A 16823-nucleotide genomic window follows, 5' to 3' on the forward strand; every position below is an offset into this window, starting at 1 on the left:
GGAAATTACAAACTTTAGAAAGCCTTTTTAAACCTCAAATATACTACAGGTTTGCATTTCCTGCCGTGCAGGAAAATTCTCAGCAACAACAGAGTGATCACATTAAGATCCTACGTCTGTACAGTACTAAGACGCTGCACTACAGATGGATACTGTAGCACATAAGACCCACATTGCGGGCACCGTTTATTTCCCATGTACACAAACAGTTACTTTTTGTTTTATTGCAGTTAGACTGGAACAATGTAACCTCCACAAGATGGCAGGACATATTCTGTTTAAAGAAAAATTTTGTTTTGTTTATGACTCCGTTAGATTGAGCTGAATCACATTCAAGAATGTGTAAGCTGGAAACAACGTTGCAAAACATTAGCAGCGAAATAACAGCTAAACCAAATGTTGATTCGAAGGAAAAGGGTCCCAAACAATAGTCCTTGATTGGTTGGTGGGAACCCTTAGTCAACCATGATCCACCGCAAACTGCTATGAGGCTTTACACACAGTAGAATAGTGGAACCACAGCCAAGTCATTCCAACTCCCAGACCACCCAGCTTCATCTGAGCCCACAAACACCTTCCCTCCAAACCAGCTACATCCACAGCCATACTACTGGTTTTATGGCTCATATAATACTCACATAAATACCCCACCCTGTTTTGGGGATTACATATACTTGTTACAACTTCAATACGTTACATAATGGTGTGTTTCTACCTAAACCGTGATAGAAGAATTGTCTCCAACATGTATGTTATCAACAACAACAAAAACATGTATTTGTACTGTTCATATGGTGGCTGGTAATGTCCATGCCTATACTGTACCTGCAGAAACTGGGTGAACTCCAAGTAGCTGAGATTCTTCTTTCTGTCACTGCCAAAGTGGAGCCTGATGAACTCACAGTCCCAGTTGAAGGGGATGTGGTGGTGCACTGTGGTCTGGCTGAAGATGTCCCGCACATTGGCTGCCAAATGAAAGACTGATGAGTAACATCAAGAGATTGAACGAAAAACAACAACAAAAATACAGTGTTATGTCCTCATCTCATTTCTGGGAACCCACAAATCCAATCGATATGCACAGAGGGGGAATATGGCCTTGCTGACAATCCCATCGCCTTCATATTGTGTGAGTTCTAAGCATATCTAGGACACTGTTTCTGAGCACTGCCTTCATTTTCTATCGCCTTCATGGGGGCCCGTGCTGCACAATGAGCATTGTAACCAATCTTTTGTCCCTGTTTTTGTGACACGCTGGATTGATTTCTCCCCCTGTAAAATGCAACTTATTATGAGGTGGTATTACCCACAGCTCGCTCAGAGCTGACACTATTCTTCTCTTAGAAGACACCTCTAGAATAGAAGCCGCAGTCTCCAGAAGCCCAGTATAGAGAGACACATTAGCGCACGAACTGAATACACACTACGCACACACGAGAGACCTAGATTTATTTTCCACACTGAAAACAGCTAAACAGCAACTTTTTTTTGCACAAGGTCCTAAGTTATACATGAGATATATGACTCTTATGTGATCCACTACTTAGAAATGGGTCTTGCACAATGGGAAAGTGTGCCCATTAGTTATGACATGAAACAGACGGGATGCAAGAGGACGGACATCCCCACACACCAGGTCACCGGACAACCCCGTGTACCTACCAAATGAGATGTCCCCTGTGCCAGTCTTGTCAAACAACTGAAAGGCAACTATGAAAAGGGCATCCGGGACACACAGAACCGATTCAAAGGCCAGAAACTCCTGGAAAGAGATCAGTCTGTTTGGACAAGAAAGAAAGAGTCCTATCTCAAAAAAAAGACATTTCTCTGCAAATCCAAAGGTGCACCGGGAACCCTTAATTTGAGCACACAAATAACTGCAGCCTACCTGTATCATTTACATACAAGAGAGCAAAAGTAACAGTCGATAAAACAACCACTTTTAGATTTTGGAGCATTTTCTTTTCAAGAAAAGTTCAAGCGCTGTATGACAATGTATTTCACCCATGATTCTTACATGCTCTACAGTCTATGGTTTAGATAGGAACTTGCTGTTTAGTGGTATTTAAACGAGATGCTATCTCCAGTCTTTGACATTATGTAAATAATATGTCTGCTTATCTTATCAGGTGGATATTCATTAAAACAAACAGGGGTGCTAAACAAGTTATTCAGGCCATGTGAACAACCTTGTGATGAGTCATTAACCACTTTCTCCTTGTGACTGACTTCTCTTCACCAGGCCTTGTCTATGCCAATACAGATGTAGGATCATCATTTGAGCCAGTTTGCTACAGCAGGATAATCCTGCAGTAACAGGAAATGTGAATTATTATGTGGATTATATGGATGAAATGGTCACCGGTTTCACGGAAAAACCACGGTGAAATTCACGACGATTACCGTATTACCGTTTCAAATTTGAATGATCATTAACACTGTGTTTGGTTACCACGGGTTTGAAAAGCGCACGGGAAATATTGTCCAGCATCAACCAAAGTCAGCAACAGTCTGACGCAGGCGCAGCATGCAACGTAGGTCTTGTTTTGTGTGAAAACATGGCGGAAGGCAGTGACAGCGCTCTGGAGATTTGTCAGCCTTCGAAAAGGACCAAATCTGAAGTGTGGTCATATCCTGGGTTTTACAAGAGTGCTGAGGGAAACTTAATCGAAGATGGTCACCCGGTCTGCAGAACATGCAAAAATAAATTGCTGCGAAAGGGGGCAGCACTTCAAATCTCTTGAGTCATCTTCGTGACGACCACCCACTACTTTATAGCGAATGCAAGGTTAGTTAACTTTTAGCTCAATGCATGATGTGGGGACTTCGGAATGGGGAAAAATGTCATGGTTAGTCTGTCTAACTTGCTAATAGCTTGTCAATAACGTAAACTGAAGCTTTCAGTGTTACCTACTCTTGTAAAAACACTACACGTTGTTCTGCTGCTGTATGCGTCGTGTGTCTGCAGACTCTATTCACCCATTGCACACAATAACACGTTATGTAGTTTAGTTACCCAACCAACATATTTTGTTCATTTAAAATCCGGCAGAGGCCTCCCGGGTGGCGCAGTGGTTAAGGGTGCTGTACTGCAGCGCCAGCTGTGCCATCAGAGACTCTGGGTTCGCGCTCTGTCGTAACCGGCCGCGACCGGGAGGTCCGTGAGGCGACGCACAATTGGCCTAGCGTAGTCCGGGTTAGGGAGGGCTTGGCCGGTAGGGATATCCTTGTCTCATCGCGCACCAGCGACTCCTGTGGCGGGCCGGGCGCAGTGCGCGCTAACCAAGGTTGACAGGTGCACGGTGTTTCCTCCGACACATTGGTGCGGCTGGCTTCCGGGTTGGATGCGCACTGTGTTGAGAAGCAGTGCGGCTTGGTTGGGTTGTGTATCGGAGGACGCATGACTTTCAACCTTCGTCTCTCCCGAGCCCGTACGGGAGTTGTAGCGATGAGACAAGATAGTAGCTACTAAAAACAATTGGATACTATGGAATTGGGGAGAAAAAGGGGTAAAAATTCAACAACAACAAAAAAATCCGTCAGACGTCGACTTGGTTGTAAAAATATCCGTGATCATTTGGTCACTATAATTGTGATATGACATTTTCATACCATTTCATCTCTAGTGGATTATACAGTGCCTTGCGAAAGTATTCGGCCCCCTTGAACTTTGCGACCTTTTGCCACATTTCAGGCTTCAAACATAAAGATATAAAACTGTATTTTTTTGTATAGAATCAACAACAAGTGGGACACAATCATGAAGTGGAACGACATTTATTGGATATTTCAAACTTTTTTAACAAATCAAAAACTGAAAAATTGGGCGTGCAAAATTATTCAGCCCCCTTAAGTTAATACTTTGTAGCGCCACCTTTTGTTGCGATTACAGCTGTAAGTCGCTTGGGGTATGTCTCTATCAGTTTTGCACATCGAGAGACTGACATTTTTTCCCATTCCTCCTTGCAAAACAGCTCGAGCTCAGTGAGGTTGGATGGAGAGCATTTGTGAACAGCAGTTTTCAGTTCTTTCCACAGATTCTCGATTGGATTCAGGTCTGGACTTTGACTTGGCCATTCTAACACCTAGATATGTTTATTTTTGAACCATTCCATTGTAGATTTTGCTTTATGTTTTGGATCATTGTCTTGTTGGAAGACAAATCTCCGTCCCAGTCTCAGGTCTTTTGCAGACTCCATCAGGTTTTCTTCCAGAATGGTCCTGTATTTGGCTCCATCCATCTTCCCATCAATTTTAACCATCTTCCCTGTCCCTGCTGAAGAAAAGCAGGCCCAAACCATGATGCTGCAATCACCATGTTTGACAGTGGGGATGGTGTGTTCAGGGTGATGAGCTGTGTTGCTTTTACGCCAAACATAACGTTTTGCATTGTTGCCAAAAAGTTCAATTTTGGTTTCATCTGACCAGAGCACCTTCTTCCACATGTTTGGTGTGTCTCCCAGGTGGGTTGTGGCAAACTTTAAACAATACTTTTTATGGATATCTTTAAGAAATGGCTTTCTTCTTGCCACTCTTCCATAAAGGCCAGATTTGTGCAATATACGACTGATTGTTGTCCTATGGACAGAGTCTCCCACCTCAGCTGTAGATCTCTGCAGTTCACCCAGAGTGATCATGGGCCTCTTGGCTGCATCTCTGATCAGTCTTCTCCTTGTATGAGCTGAAAGTTTAGAGGGACGGCCAGGTCTTGGTAGGTTTGCAGTGGTCTGATACTCCTTCCATTTCAATATTATCGCTTGCACAGTGCTCCTTGGGATGTTTAAAGCTTGGGAAATCTTTTTGTATCCAAATCCGGCTTTAAACTTCTTCACAACAGTATCTCGAACCTGCCTGGTGTGTTCCTTGTTCTTCATGATGCTCTCTGCGCTTTTAACGGACCTCTGAGACTATCACAGTGCAGGTGCATTTATACGGAGACTTGATTACACACAGGTGGATTGTATTTATCATCATTAGTCATTTAGGTCAACATTGGATCATTCAGAGATCCTCACTGAACTTCTGGAGAGAGTTTGCTGCACTGAAAGTAAAGGGGCTGAATAATTTTGCACGCCCAATTTTTCAGTTTTTGATTTGTTAAAAAAGTTTGAAATATCCAATAAATGTCGTTCCACTTCATGATTGTGTCCCACTTGTTGTTGATTCTTCACAAAAAAATACAGTTTTATATCTTTATGTTTGAAGCCTGAAATGTGGCAAAAGGTCGCAAAGTTCAAGGGGTCCGAATACTTTCGCAAGGCACTGTAATTCATGGACATTTTTGTTGATACAGTTTGGATAAGGGAAAATCAGGTCTGAAATTTCAAAGTGGAAGTTATTAACTTCAAAAGGCTTTTTAAACCTCAGCTACACTACACTTCCTGAATTGCAGGAAAGTTATCCTGCAACAGGGTGATCAAATTAAGATCCTATATCTGTACATGTGACATTTTGAACCACAGTGTGTATCGCAGGGTTACATTGGATTCTTGTAGATAGTGAAACTGTCATCAAAAAATGCTAGTGTTAGTCTCAATTCCATTTCCGCTGTATGATGTCTTGTAGAAACTCTCAACCCATTCTAATATCAGGGTCACTAATGATGAAAATGATCTACCTCAGACGTCGCGTGGAAGTCGACTTACCCATCCTTGCTGGTGTCGGCTACTCCAGCGATCAGCTGCACAGTCTTGCGGTTGTGGTCGGGCTGGTTGTGCAGACCCAGGAAGTTCTGCACAAAGTCCCTGGGGGACATGTAATGCTCCCCGTCCTCAACCACACTGGCATGCTGAAGGGAGACAAAAGACCCAGATGAGTGTAAAACGCAAATGCTCCGAAAAATCAATATAAAATTCATACTCACTTTATCTTTGTGTTGTATCACTGTTCCCTCAACACCTACTGTATCTGACAACACTTACAGTAACTTTACTTCTGACAGTAATGATGTGTTCAGACAACGTGTCTGTGTTTCTATCTTGATTTTGTCTCCATGGTTATACTTTGATTCATTTAATGTGCTTCTAGATATTCCATCAATGCTAGGCAAAAAGACCCTAGTTCAAAACAATCTACTTCTTGCAATTCATTGTGTTCCAGTAATGTATTTGAGTTGTTCAGTGAATAAACAGATAGAGAACTTCAGCTACTTGCTATCAAAACACTTCAATAAAGTATCAATCTGTATTATTACCTTCATAGATAGAAATCGTTTTTTATTTATTTTTTACCCACAACGACACTGCACAAGATGGAGCATATCAAGTCATCAAGGCAACAAAGCTTCACAAACCACTACCATGTTAAGTGTCACAATCATGTATGGAGATAAGTGCAATGCAGTATACTATATTTCATACACAATATGGGATGTTGTAAGTACAATGTAACAGATAAGTACTGGAGCGGCGTATAATGATATGTGTGACATTAGGGCTTCAGCTGTGGCATTGCAAGGGACTGCCAAGTCATCTGAAATATATATTTCTAAATTAAAACACAGACCGTGATAATCAAGTCTATGTATAACTTTACACATGACGTGCAATGAATGCATGAACACTGCTTGGAAAGAAAAAAGAAACAGCATTTGTTTTGTTGCTGCTACGCTGCGGCTGCTGCAGAACATGCACCCCATGCACTGGTGGTGCTAAAACTGACCTCTATTCTAGCCTTAAAAAATGAAAGGTCAGTTTTAGAGTCAGGTTTGGGTTACAAGCTGGAACAGAGATAGCTCAGGAAACACAAGCACTGCATGAACTGGCAGCATAAAGGCCAGGCTCTGGGTATACAGCCAAGCACGGAGGGTGGGAGGGAGGGAGGGAGGGAGGGAGGGAGGGAGAGAGAGAGAGAGAGAGAGAGAGAGAGAGAGAGAGAGAGAGAGAGAGAGAGAGAGAGAGAGAGAGAGGGTGGGGGGTAGTGAAAGAGAGTGAGAGAGTGAAAAAGAAAGGAAGAAAGAGTGAGAAAGTGAAAGAGAGAGAAAGCGACCTTTACGAGGAATGCATGAGACCACATCTCACTGCACACTCTTGAGTTAATGTTTTAAGTGAAAGTATTAATTCCAACCAATTTATTAACCCATTTATTCACTACATAATTTGCTATCAATTTGCCTTCACAGTAAGCCTCAAGTGCTTCTTGATCAGATTAGGCAGGTTGGACAAAATGGCCCCCTTTCATCCATTAATTAACCAGCTATTTCACTGTGATATGTGTATTAAAACAGCTATGCCTAATATTAATTAGAGGTGCATATTAAAAAAGCTATGCCTAATATTAATTGGGGTGCTTTCAGAATGAATCAGTGCAGTGTTGTATGAAGAAAGAAGGAGGTCCTAAAATAGTACTAGGTCAAATAAGGAGTCCCTCCCTGGTGCTGTCTGTTGCAAGAAGCATGTTTACCCTCCAAACAATGGCTTAACAGCCTTCTGCTTGTTACTATGTGTGGCTTTGTAAAGCACAAGAACGTATGTTTGAATCTTCCAGACATCTGAAGATCCAAGCATATGTCACACCCTAAAATAAGTTAGGCAAGGAGAAATTCCTTGGTGAAGGGCATCCAGAATTAGTCCAAGTATTTGTGTGACCTTTCCTTGTAGTATTGAACAGTAAAGGCAGCACACTCAGTGTATCTCTCTCCCTCTGTGTGTGTGTGTGTGTGTGTGTGTGTGTGTGTGTGTGTGTGTGTGTGTGTGTGTGTGAGGTAGAGAGAGTTAAATGATGGCAATAATATAATGTAAAACTTTTTCAACTGTAGCTTTTCCATACTCTAGCTTTGCCATACAATCAAGGTTATAACCTTGTATTATTAAAGACAATACATTAAAAGATACATGCTATTTTAATTCATCCAAGAACAGCTGCAGTTAAAGAATCCAAGAATATAAATAATGACTATTTAAGTGCCATAAAAATATTGGGTCCTCTGAATGACAGTCTTACCTTCAGAAATATAGTCCTCAGTTCATTGGAATCGCCTCTTGCGGTTGTTTCCACCTAAAACATACAGTTAGAGTCATTACATCCAAACCTTGATGATTGTGGTAATACAGTGACAGTATGAGAATTCCATAGGACGCAACGACACTGAATAGGCTACAATAGAATAAAATAGTTACTGCGGTGACAGCAATCGGTTGCTTGTCTTTGAAGTTTCGATGTTTGAAAAAGCAGTAGTAGGCTACAGGACTCGTAGTCTACATTTGAATATCAGCCCTGCCACCAGCAACATAGTCGCCTTTGCCAATATAATTACTGAACCGCCTACTCGACCTTCACCACAATAAACGTGCTATACAATAAAAGTAGCGGAATAACTTCCATTAGATCAATACAAAATAAACTGTAACAAGGTAAACATTACTCAATTCTCTCTCCAAGGCCGACGTGCACACAAAAACATGCTGAAAGATGACCATTCTGTTCCTTAAAAAAAAAAAAGAATATATGCGTCCGCATCGGTAAGATAGCGTCAATATCCAATAGAAATAAACAGTTTAAATACAGGTAATATTCATTTCTGATAAGAAATATTGACGGAGTCACCTTGACCGCCATGCTGAGTGTGACGTCACGTTGACTAGCGGTGCAGGCGCTTGGCTACTGTAGCCTATGATTGGGATATGACAGCATGACAATATTAAGGAAGACCTTAATGACAATGTATTTTAGGCAATACTGTAGCCCCGTACTGTAGCGTCGTGGTTTGCTTGTTGAAGAGATACAGTGCAATGGGAGTGTTTTGCAAGCTGTCAGCAGAGTCTAGCACGATTCCTGCGCACGTGGCTCATATAAGGACATGATGCACTGCTGTGTGGTCTATAGGTACCTGCAGATATTTTATAGCATGCATGCTCAACTTAAACAAATCATCAGAGGACTAAGCTATGCTAGCTGTGGAAAGTGTAAAGCGACTTTTGTGTAAAAATGTATTTACAAATTATGCTGTCCAAAATGATTATACATTTTTCATCATCTTAATGAAATGTGAGCTCGAGTGAGGTGCACTGAAGGTCAAATGTTGCATTACTATTCATGTCCATCCAGTATTCACGGACTAAGGGAATACATTTTTTTTAATGAAGGACTTTGTGCACTTGGAATCTGAAATGTCATGAATAAATAAAATTGAAAAGGCAACTGTTGGGCTTGTTTTCTCTTTGGTGTCATTATTTTCTTTCACATAAAACCAAACAGTGCTTTAAAAAGAATTTTGCATAAGAATATACTTTATTATCTGCTTTGTGCAGAGCCTTTGTATAATAGGGTTATGTTACCACAAGGATACAACATGTATGAAGGTTAAAGAGAGGGACACAGTCAAACCACAAATGGCAATAAAATACAAAAACAGACACAGACATATTGCACAAATTCTTGACAGACGTTTAGAAAAGACAATTCTGCTTTCAACAGAAATATTTCATAAAGGTTAGAGATCAAGCTGCATGTATTGCCTCCATACTGTTATACCATAGCACATAGCAAGAGAGTAAAAGGCTTTGTAGCCTATGCAGGAAAGGGTTATAATCTAGTGCTGTCAGAGTAGTAGGTAGGGGTAAAATAATAGTGGCTTAAACATGACTGTGTGGGTCAGTCATTGGTGCTTCTGGAGGACAGAATTGCCATGCCAGGGATGATAGCACAGCATTACCACAGTGCAATGTTCAGCCATTGCACTCTCCTCCAGAGAGACCATTTATTTTATCGAGCTATCACTGTACTGTAATCCACTTTTTGAAAGACAATTTTCAAGGTTCAAATTCTTAATTGGTAGCATGGTCTGTCCTAATGAGACAATTAAAGGGTACGTTTTGTTTACTACAACAGAGTAAGCTCTATATTTTTTGACGGTAACTTTGTGTTTTTTTCTCTTTGTGGTATTACTATAGGAAGAACAACTCACGCGAGGAATGTTTAATCTTATTTAAACTTTGAGTGCGTGTGATAAGGTTGGTTGTGTGGAAGTCAAATACATAACAATAGTTAATAGTTAGTGTTAAATTGTGGGGGAAAAATCTAGTTTTTATATTTTCAAAGGACTCGCATTTTTAGGCTTCCAGTAGACTATGTCAGAAAAGAAAAATAATAAGAATACAATTCAGAATACAATATAATAAAACATCAGCACCAAATCATCTCATCAGTATAAAAATAACGAGATACACTTGCGCGGAAAATAGTTTTTTTTCTTCCATCGATTGGTGATGCGCAATAGTACGTGGTTAAACTGTAGCACACACTGGAAGGGTGACAAAACAAATCGATGGAGAGCGAGCGAGCGATGAGAAAAGTTATGGATTTCTTCCGCATACATCAGATGCGGCGGAAACACGTGGACAAACGGTGCGTATTTTCCTTGGGCCTTTGACAACAACAGAGATGCAGCAGTGTACAGAAATGACGGGTAAGTAACACATGAATATATACAATATTTAAGTGCACAAACCCCGTATTATGGTTTGTATTGCAAATTGTATGATAGATGTGCTCACCTATTTGAGTGTTCGAGGGCGATGTATGTATGTTGCTGTCACAGGCAATCGAGCTGTCATCAAGCTTGCTAACCCACTAGCTAGCCCTAGCTAGCTTGATAACGTTATCAGGAATCAGTGATGATGTTGTTGCTAGGGACAAGCTACCCCATTTATAGACACGAACTGCTTTAGCGCCTATTGACGATAGTATCTTCTTTACTTTTTTTTAAGAGCCCGACGCTCGATCTGAAAGTTAACACGCATCGCTTGCGGTAGTATTAAGGTTCGTGTTCCCACACAGGCCATATCTCCATGTTACAGGAGTTGTTGATGGAAGACGAGGCGACCACTAGCTTTGGGACACATGGAGAGCCAGAGTATTGGTTGTGCATCGTTCTGGTGGTTGGCGAAGGAAGGTAACCATACCACAATATAGCTGGCTTCACCAAATAATGTGCCGTAAAATGTTTTGTGAAACTTACATAAAGGTAAGGAAAATAAGGGGGTAATGTTTTATACAACCGTGCCCAGGACCGTTAGAACAGTTTGCAGTTCTCCAGATGTCCCGAAAGCAAGATGACGACAAACTGTAAATCCTCTCGAGATGACACCAGCACTTTCTGTGAATCATGCTAAGCACTCAAAATGTAACGAGTACTTTTGTATGGCGTAAAAAGAACATTATTTTCTTTAGGAATGTAGTGGAGTAAAAGTTGTAAAAATAAATATGGTAACGTACAGATACACACAACAATTACTTAAGTATCACTTTAAAGTATTTTTACTTAAGTACTTTACACTAGTGAATCACTGATATTACATTTTCGACCAATACCGTTATCCAATTATTTTCCTTGCCAAAAAAAAACTATACCGATAATCGATATTTAAAATTTAAGCAGCCTTTTAATGATTCTAGTACAGTTAAATAGTTAAAACACATACACGGACGCAGCGGTTTAAGGTACTGCGTCTTCGTGCAAGAGGTGTCACTACAGTCCCTGGAGATGTATCCTGTCGTGATTGGGATTCCCATAGGGCGCAGCACAATTGGCCTAGCGCCGTCCGAGTTTGGCCAGGGTAGGCCGTCATTGTAAATAAGAATTTGTTCTTAACTGACTTGCCTAGTTAAATAAAGGTTACACACACACCACACTGACCAAAAAGTTATTTTGTTGGCATTTACGTATGTCCCCATTACCTAGTAAAACATTATCAAAACCAATTTCTTTCACTTACTTGCTGTGCTGTTGTTCAGTCGTTTCATTCTCAAGCAGGACTTCTAAGGAACAGCGTTTGGGTCTTTGCATGTCAAACAAGATACACGTCAAATAGCACTGTTTGACGTGTCAAATAAGCTTGTTGACCAGTCAGGACCTGAATATGACTGCATGTTACATAATAATTGAACGCGTTCATAAAAATTTTACTTAATTATTACACATTGATTACACTATCACTCGTATTTCATATGTCACAATGATTCATAGATACGTATGCTGTGATGCTGGTGAAGTTGTCTTGCGCATCTACATTGCTGGTCATAAAAAAAGATAGCCAGCTCATGGATGCAAACAATGTTCTTCCCCAAAAACATAGTAAAACGACAATCGGTTTCAGTTAGCTAGTTAACTATATTAGCTAGGTGTCATCATCTAAAATAACCCAAAAATATAAGAAAGTTCTTATTTGATTAATGGTGGTCAGACCCATCTATGTGAAGCTAGCCACAATAAGGATTAGCCACAATGGTGGACTTTGCGGTTAGCCTTCAAAATAAAAGTATGTCATTGACAGTGATGCAGATTAATACAAATAGTATAATTTAATAGAGCATGCTAAACGATGTTGGAATGTTATATAAAATCAACAAAAGACAATTTGTTAATTTGACAATCTGTTGAAATCACACCGGATGTGTTATACTTTAGAATTGCATTGGGGCATACTTATTTCACTGTGGATTAATTGTGGATCAATGACATGGGGTATCAGTCTACTCAGTGACACCCAGATAACATTAGTATCGTAGCTCTTATTGCAGGACTCTGAAACTACTGTGAATTGAGCCACATTTATTGTCAACCTATGTATAGAACACCCTTTTCCAGAGGAAAAACAATACTGCGTGGATCTTTTGGAGTCTGAACTCTGAGGAGGACGTTGGGAAAAATTATATTGGGTATTGAGTAGACTGTTACCCCATTTCATTGATCCCCAATCCTTAGGTAAAGCTGTACAGTGCAATATGAATGTCAATACACACAATAGGCTGACTGGGGAGGTGATTTCACACAGTCACAGTCCTGTGATAGGAGCTACAACGCTAATATTTGCGTAAACTCTTCACAGTTGTGTTCTGTGGGTGTCACAGAGTAGACTGATACCCCATTTCATTGCTTCACATTCCAACCTTGTTTGACATTATCTAGTCTAAATATGGCATGATTCCATCAATTTGTAACTTTCTGCATCACTTTCAGAGGTACTTTTATTTTGAAGGCAAACTGCAAATTCCACTATTGTGCCTAATCCTTATTGTGGCTAGCTTCACAACACAACCCGGTCAGGTCGAGCCTCACTAGCCAGATGAAGCCAGCAGGCTGCTTATAACGCTAGCTTTGGGCAACAGGGTTAAATAGCTGGCTACCTATTTATTTTCATGAACTGAAGTTCAATTTCAATAGGTGAACAACAAGTGGCTACCTTGCTAATACTTACTCACAAGGATTCCTAAATCATTGCTAAGAATAGTGAAAATGACTGCAGTTTCTACAGGTCATTGTTTTCAGGCTGGTTGTATTGGTGCTATTTAGGTACCAAGCTTAAGCTAGCTAACTACCCCAGAAGTTGTGGACAAACAAATAATGCTTTTTTACCAACGCGGTATTGTAAACACACCGTTCGTGACCAGTGTTTGCTTGTTTGCAGACTTTTTTTAGTACAGCTTTGACAGTGCTACTGATAGTAGTGGTGTCGCTTGGCTTGCACGTGCAAGTTCATCACACACAACATTCTATAATAGATCTGTGTTATTTGACGTGTCAAATTAAAAGCGTATTGAACGCATCAAATCGTGTTATTGTAGAATAGTGTTGTTTGAGGTGTATCTTTTTTGACACGCAAAGACCCAAATGGCGTTCCATAGTATGTCATGAAGCTAATAGCAGTGACGCTATTACTGTGTAACTCCGGTAGGGCAGCATCTGAACAGTAGCGCCCTAACGTTGGTGTGTACCGGTGCTCGAACAGTCGCGAAAGCCAACGTCACCCACGACAGAACGGTTGATTGTCAAGGGCAATGAATTCCATTATCTTGGCGTTTTAATGATTTCGCCTTTGAGTTGACTCGCTGAAATGTTCTTACTCTTTCAAATGACTGCTTGACTTGTTGACTGCTCGATCCACACAGCAGACATTGTGGGCTAGGTTAGGAATGCTGTGATGCACGTGTAGCGCAAAATTTTACGTGCCGTCATTACGTCATGTACCTACGTTATATAGGTATGCACGTCATGTACCTACATTATATAGGTATGCACGTCAGCTTTGACATCGGTTTTTCACATATGCGTTAAACTAGACATCGGGCTGATACCGATGTTGGCATTTTTAGCTAATATCGGCCGATTCCGAAATGTTCACCGATATATCGTGCATCCCTAATTTACACCACTGTTCAGTGGACTAATCTATTGAGGATGCCACGGTCCAAGAAGGGGAGTGTGTGTAAAATGCACAAGGCACGTGTCTCTCCAGAATGCGCTCTCTCCCACCATGCCATGTGCATTCAGTGTTTCTTAACTTCATCGTGTGAATTGTTTGCCCTTTGATTGTTATCGTCTATCAATTCCCCATTACATATACCACCAGTAGTAGCCTACATTTACCGTTAATTCCCCTAATTTCTGATCTACAATGTTTGGTTGGTTACGGTTTTGCCGCTTCTCAAAGTAATTTGTTTTCACCTCAAACAGCAAGTAAACTATGTCTGTTTTTGAGTCCATTGAGAATTACAATAGCTCCTTGATGTATTTGAAACATATTTTCTGCCCTCTCCCTTTTGATAACCACTCAGCATGAAAGGGAGAAATTGTTATGCTCTGATGTAGTTCAAATAAAATACCTAATTACTTATTATCCCTTGCACAAACAGCCTACAGCTGTGTCTGTCCTGAGCTCACTGGTGCGGGAAACTCTGAGGGCCCAGAATATTTCATACAATGTTGCAAGGTTGCTAGCATGAGATAAACATATATTTTTTTTAAATATAAAATATAAAGTTTCTCTGGTTAGGATATCTTGATCTCCTGCTTCTTCTTGAGTCATTTGTATGTCTTCATTATTTAATCAAATGGCACGCTTAAAGCATCAGACAATCTCAGTACATATAGTTGATTTTATTAAAACACAACTTGTATTTTTCCATATATAGAAACACTATATATGGAAAAATACAAGTTTTAACATTTCGACCAATCGATTGCTTGAAGAAAAGACAACTCTCTATTGACCAAAATTTGTTTTAGTTTGGGACAGCCCTACTGAAAAGCTGCAGATGGAAGATTGAGATGGAGCGTGCCCACAGGTCTGGAAAACATGTAACCAGCCTAGGTGACTGGTCAAGTTCTAGAGGTTTAAGGACAAGATGGCTGTTCTGGAGAGAGCCAAGAACTTGAGAGGAATCAACATCTTCCTCAACGAGGACTTCACAGAAGCTGTCGGCCTGAGGCGGAAAGAACTTATCCCAGCTATGAAAACTGCCAGAGAGCATGGGAGCATTGCTTACATCCACTACGACAGGCTCATTGTCCACCCTCCCTCCCAAAAGCCTTGTGAGGAATGAGATAGCCATGCCTCAGGGTCAGTAGCTTCAGCACAACATCACATGCACATATATTGATTGATTTTGTTAAGAGGTGTATTTTCTGGGTGACCTGACGATTGACTAGTTAGCAACTAGCTCTCCATTCTGACTAATGCCTGTAATATGATCCATTTTCACTCAGCCAACTAGAGTGCATACCAATAGTGTTGGTTCTGTTACATCTACTTGTATTGATCATATCTTCACTAATACTGCAAAGCTTTGCTCCAAAGCAATACCAGCTTCCATTGGCTGTAGTGATTATAACATTGTGGCATTAACAAGGAAAGCGTAAGTGCCAAAGGTTGGGACTAAAGTAATTCATAAGAGGTCATACAAAATGTTTCCTCGATTCTTTTGTTGAAAATGTATGTTGGTCTGATGTTTATGAGGAAGTGAATTCAGGTGCAGCACTGGAAGTATTTGTAAAAAATGTCATGCCAACTGTTGACAATGTACCCCATGATTGATGATGGTTCAAAGAAAGAAATGATGCAAAAGTTGTCTGCTCAGCTGATTAGTTGTTGTACTCTAAATTGAGAAATGTTGTGACTAAACTTAACAAGAATAAAATATATTACCAAACAAAGATAAATACTTTGGAGTACCATTTATAATAAAACCTTTAGTTATTGCCAGTCATTTCAATGACTTTCATTAGTGAAGTGGAAAAACTGAAATGAAAACATTGAACAGTGAACCATCATATTTTTTAATAAAGGATTTCATAATGAAAGAAAATTATTGTGTTTGTGAATTTGTTCAAGTTAGTATGGGGAGAGGTAGAAAACAATTGTTATCCATAAAAAATGATAAGCAACCAGGTATAGACAACCTTGATGAACTATTGAGAATGGTTGCAGACTACTGCCGCTCCTATTTGCCATTTCTTTAACCAAACTTTAAAGGAGTGTGTGCGTGGAAGGAAGCTAAAGTAATTCCACTGCCTAAAATTAGCAAAGCACCCTTTGCTAGCTCTAACATCCGCCCAATCGGTTTTCCGCCTGTTCTTAGTTAACTAATGGAGAGGATTGTGTTTGACCAAATACAATGCTATTTTTCAGAGAACAAGTTAACTACTGACTTTCAGCATGCGTATCGAGAAGGGGACTCAACTTGTACTGCACTGACGCCAATGAATAATGATTGCTTAAAAGAAATTGATAATAAGATCATAGTTGGCGCCTTTGATCTTATTGATCATAAATTGTTATTGAAAAAACTTGCCATCCCATGGTTGGAGAGTTATTTATCTAATAGAATCCAGAGTGTTCTTCAATAGAAGCCTCTCGAATATCAGATGTACAGTGCGGTGTCCCTCGGCAGTTGCCTTGGGCTGTTAGTCTTCTCTGTTTGTATATATTATTTGCCAATGGTCTTAAAGAAAGCTAGAACGACTATCTATGTGGATGATCTCGCTCTCCAAGGCAGATTTTGAGCTAAACGTTTAAACAGGTTAACAATCACAAGGCTGCCAGGCC

General features: G+C 40.3%; 1 protein-coding gene and 1 long non-coding RNA gene across 4 annotated transcripts in view; one reads left to right on the forward strand and one right to left on the reverse strand.

Annotated features, from left to right (window-relative positions):
- LOC115102185 (electrogenic aspartate/glutamate antiporter SLC25A12, mitochondrial-like) overlaps window positions 1-8660 on the reverse strand; it is a 20595-nt gene extending 11935 nt beyond the window's left edge. Inside the window, exons 1-5 of one of the 3 annotated variants that reach the window (XM_029621871.2) lie at window positions 8545-8660; window positions 7942-7995; window positions 5646-5788; window positions 1663-1778; window positions 826-965 (exon numbers count right to left, since the gene is read on the reverse strand). In XM_029621871.2, the coding sequence (XP_029477731.1) occupies window positions 826-965; window positions 1663-1778; window positions 5646-5788; window positions 7942-7995; window positions 8545-8556 (465 nt within the window). In that variant the 5' untranslated portion in view covers window positions 8557-8660. Of the gene's footprint in view, window positions 1-825; window positions 966-1662; window positions 1779-5645; window positions 5789-7941; window positions 7996-8117; window positions 8203-8362; window positions 8384-8544 lie in introns of those variants that run through there. The other 2 variants (XM_029622052.2, XM_029621957.2) reach the window with 2 other exon arrangements.
- Window positions 8661-10303: 1643 nt separating this feature from the next.
- Window positions 10304-16083, forward strand: LOC115102590 (uncharacterized). Its single transcript, XR_003859467.1, has 3 exons — window positions 10304-10405; window positions 10797-10891; window positions 15005-16083. It is a non-coding gene; the product is annotated as an uncharacterized LOC115102590 (long non-coding RNA).
- Window positions 16084-16823: the final 740 nt, after the last annotated feature.

Source organism: Oncorhynchus nerka, linkage group LG1 (genome assembly GCF_034236695.1).
Source record: "Oncorhynchus nerka isolate Pitt River linkage group LG1, Oner_Uvic_2.0, whole genome shotgun sequence".
NCBI classification, from domain to species: Eukaryota; Metazoa; Chordata; class Actinopteri; order Salmoniformes; family Salmonidae; genus Oncorhynchus; species Oncorhynchus nerka.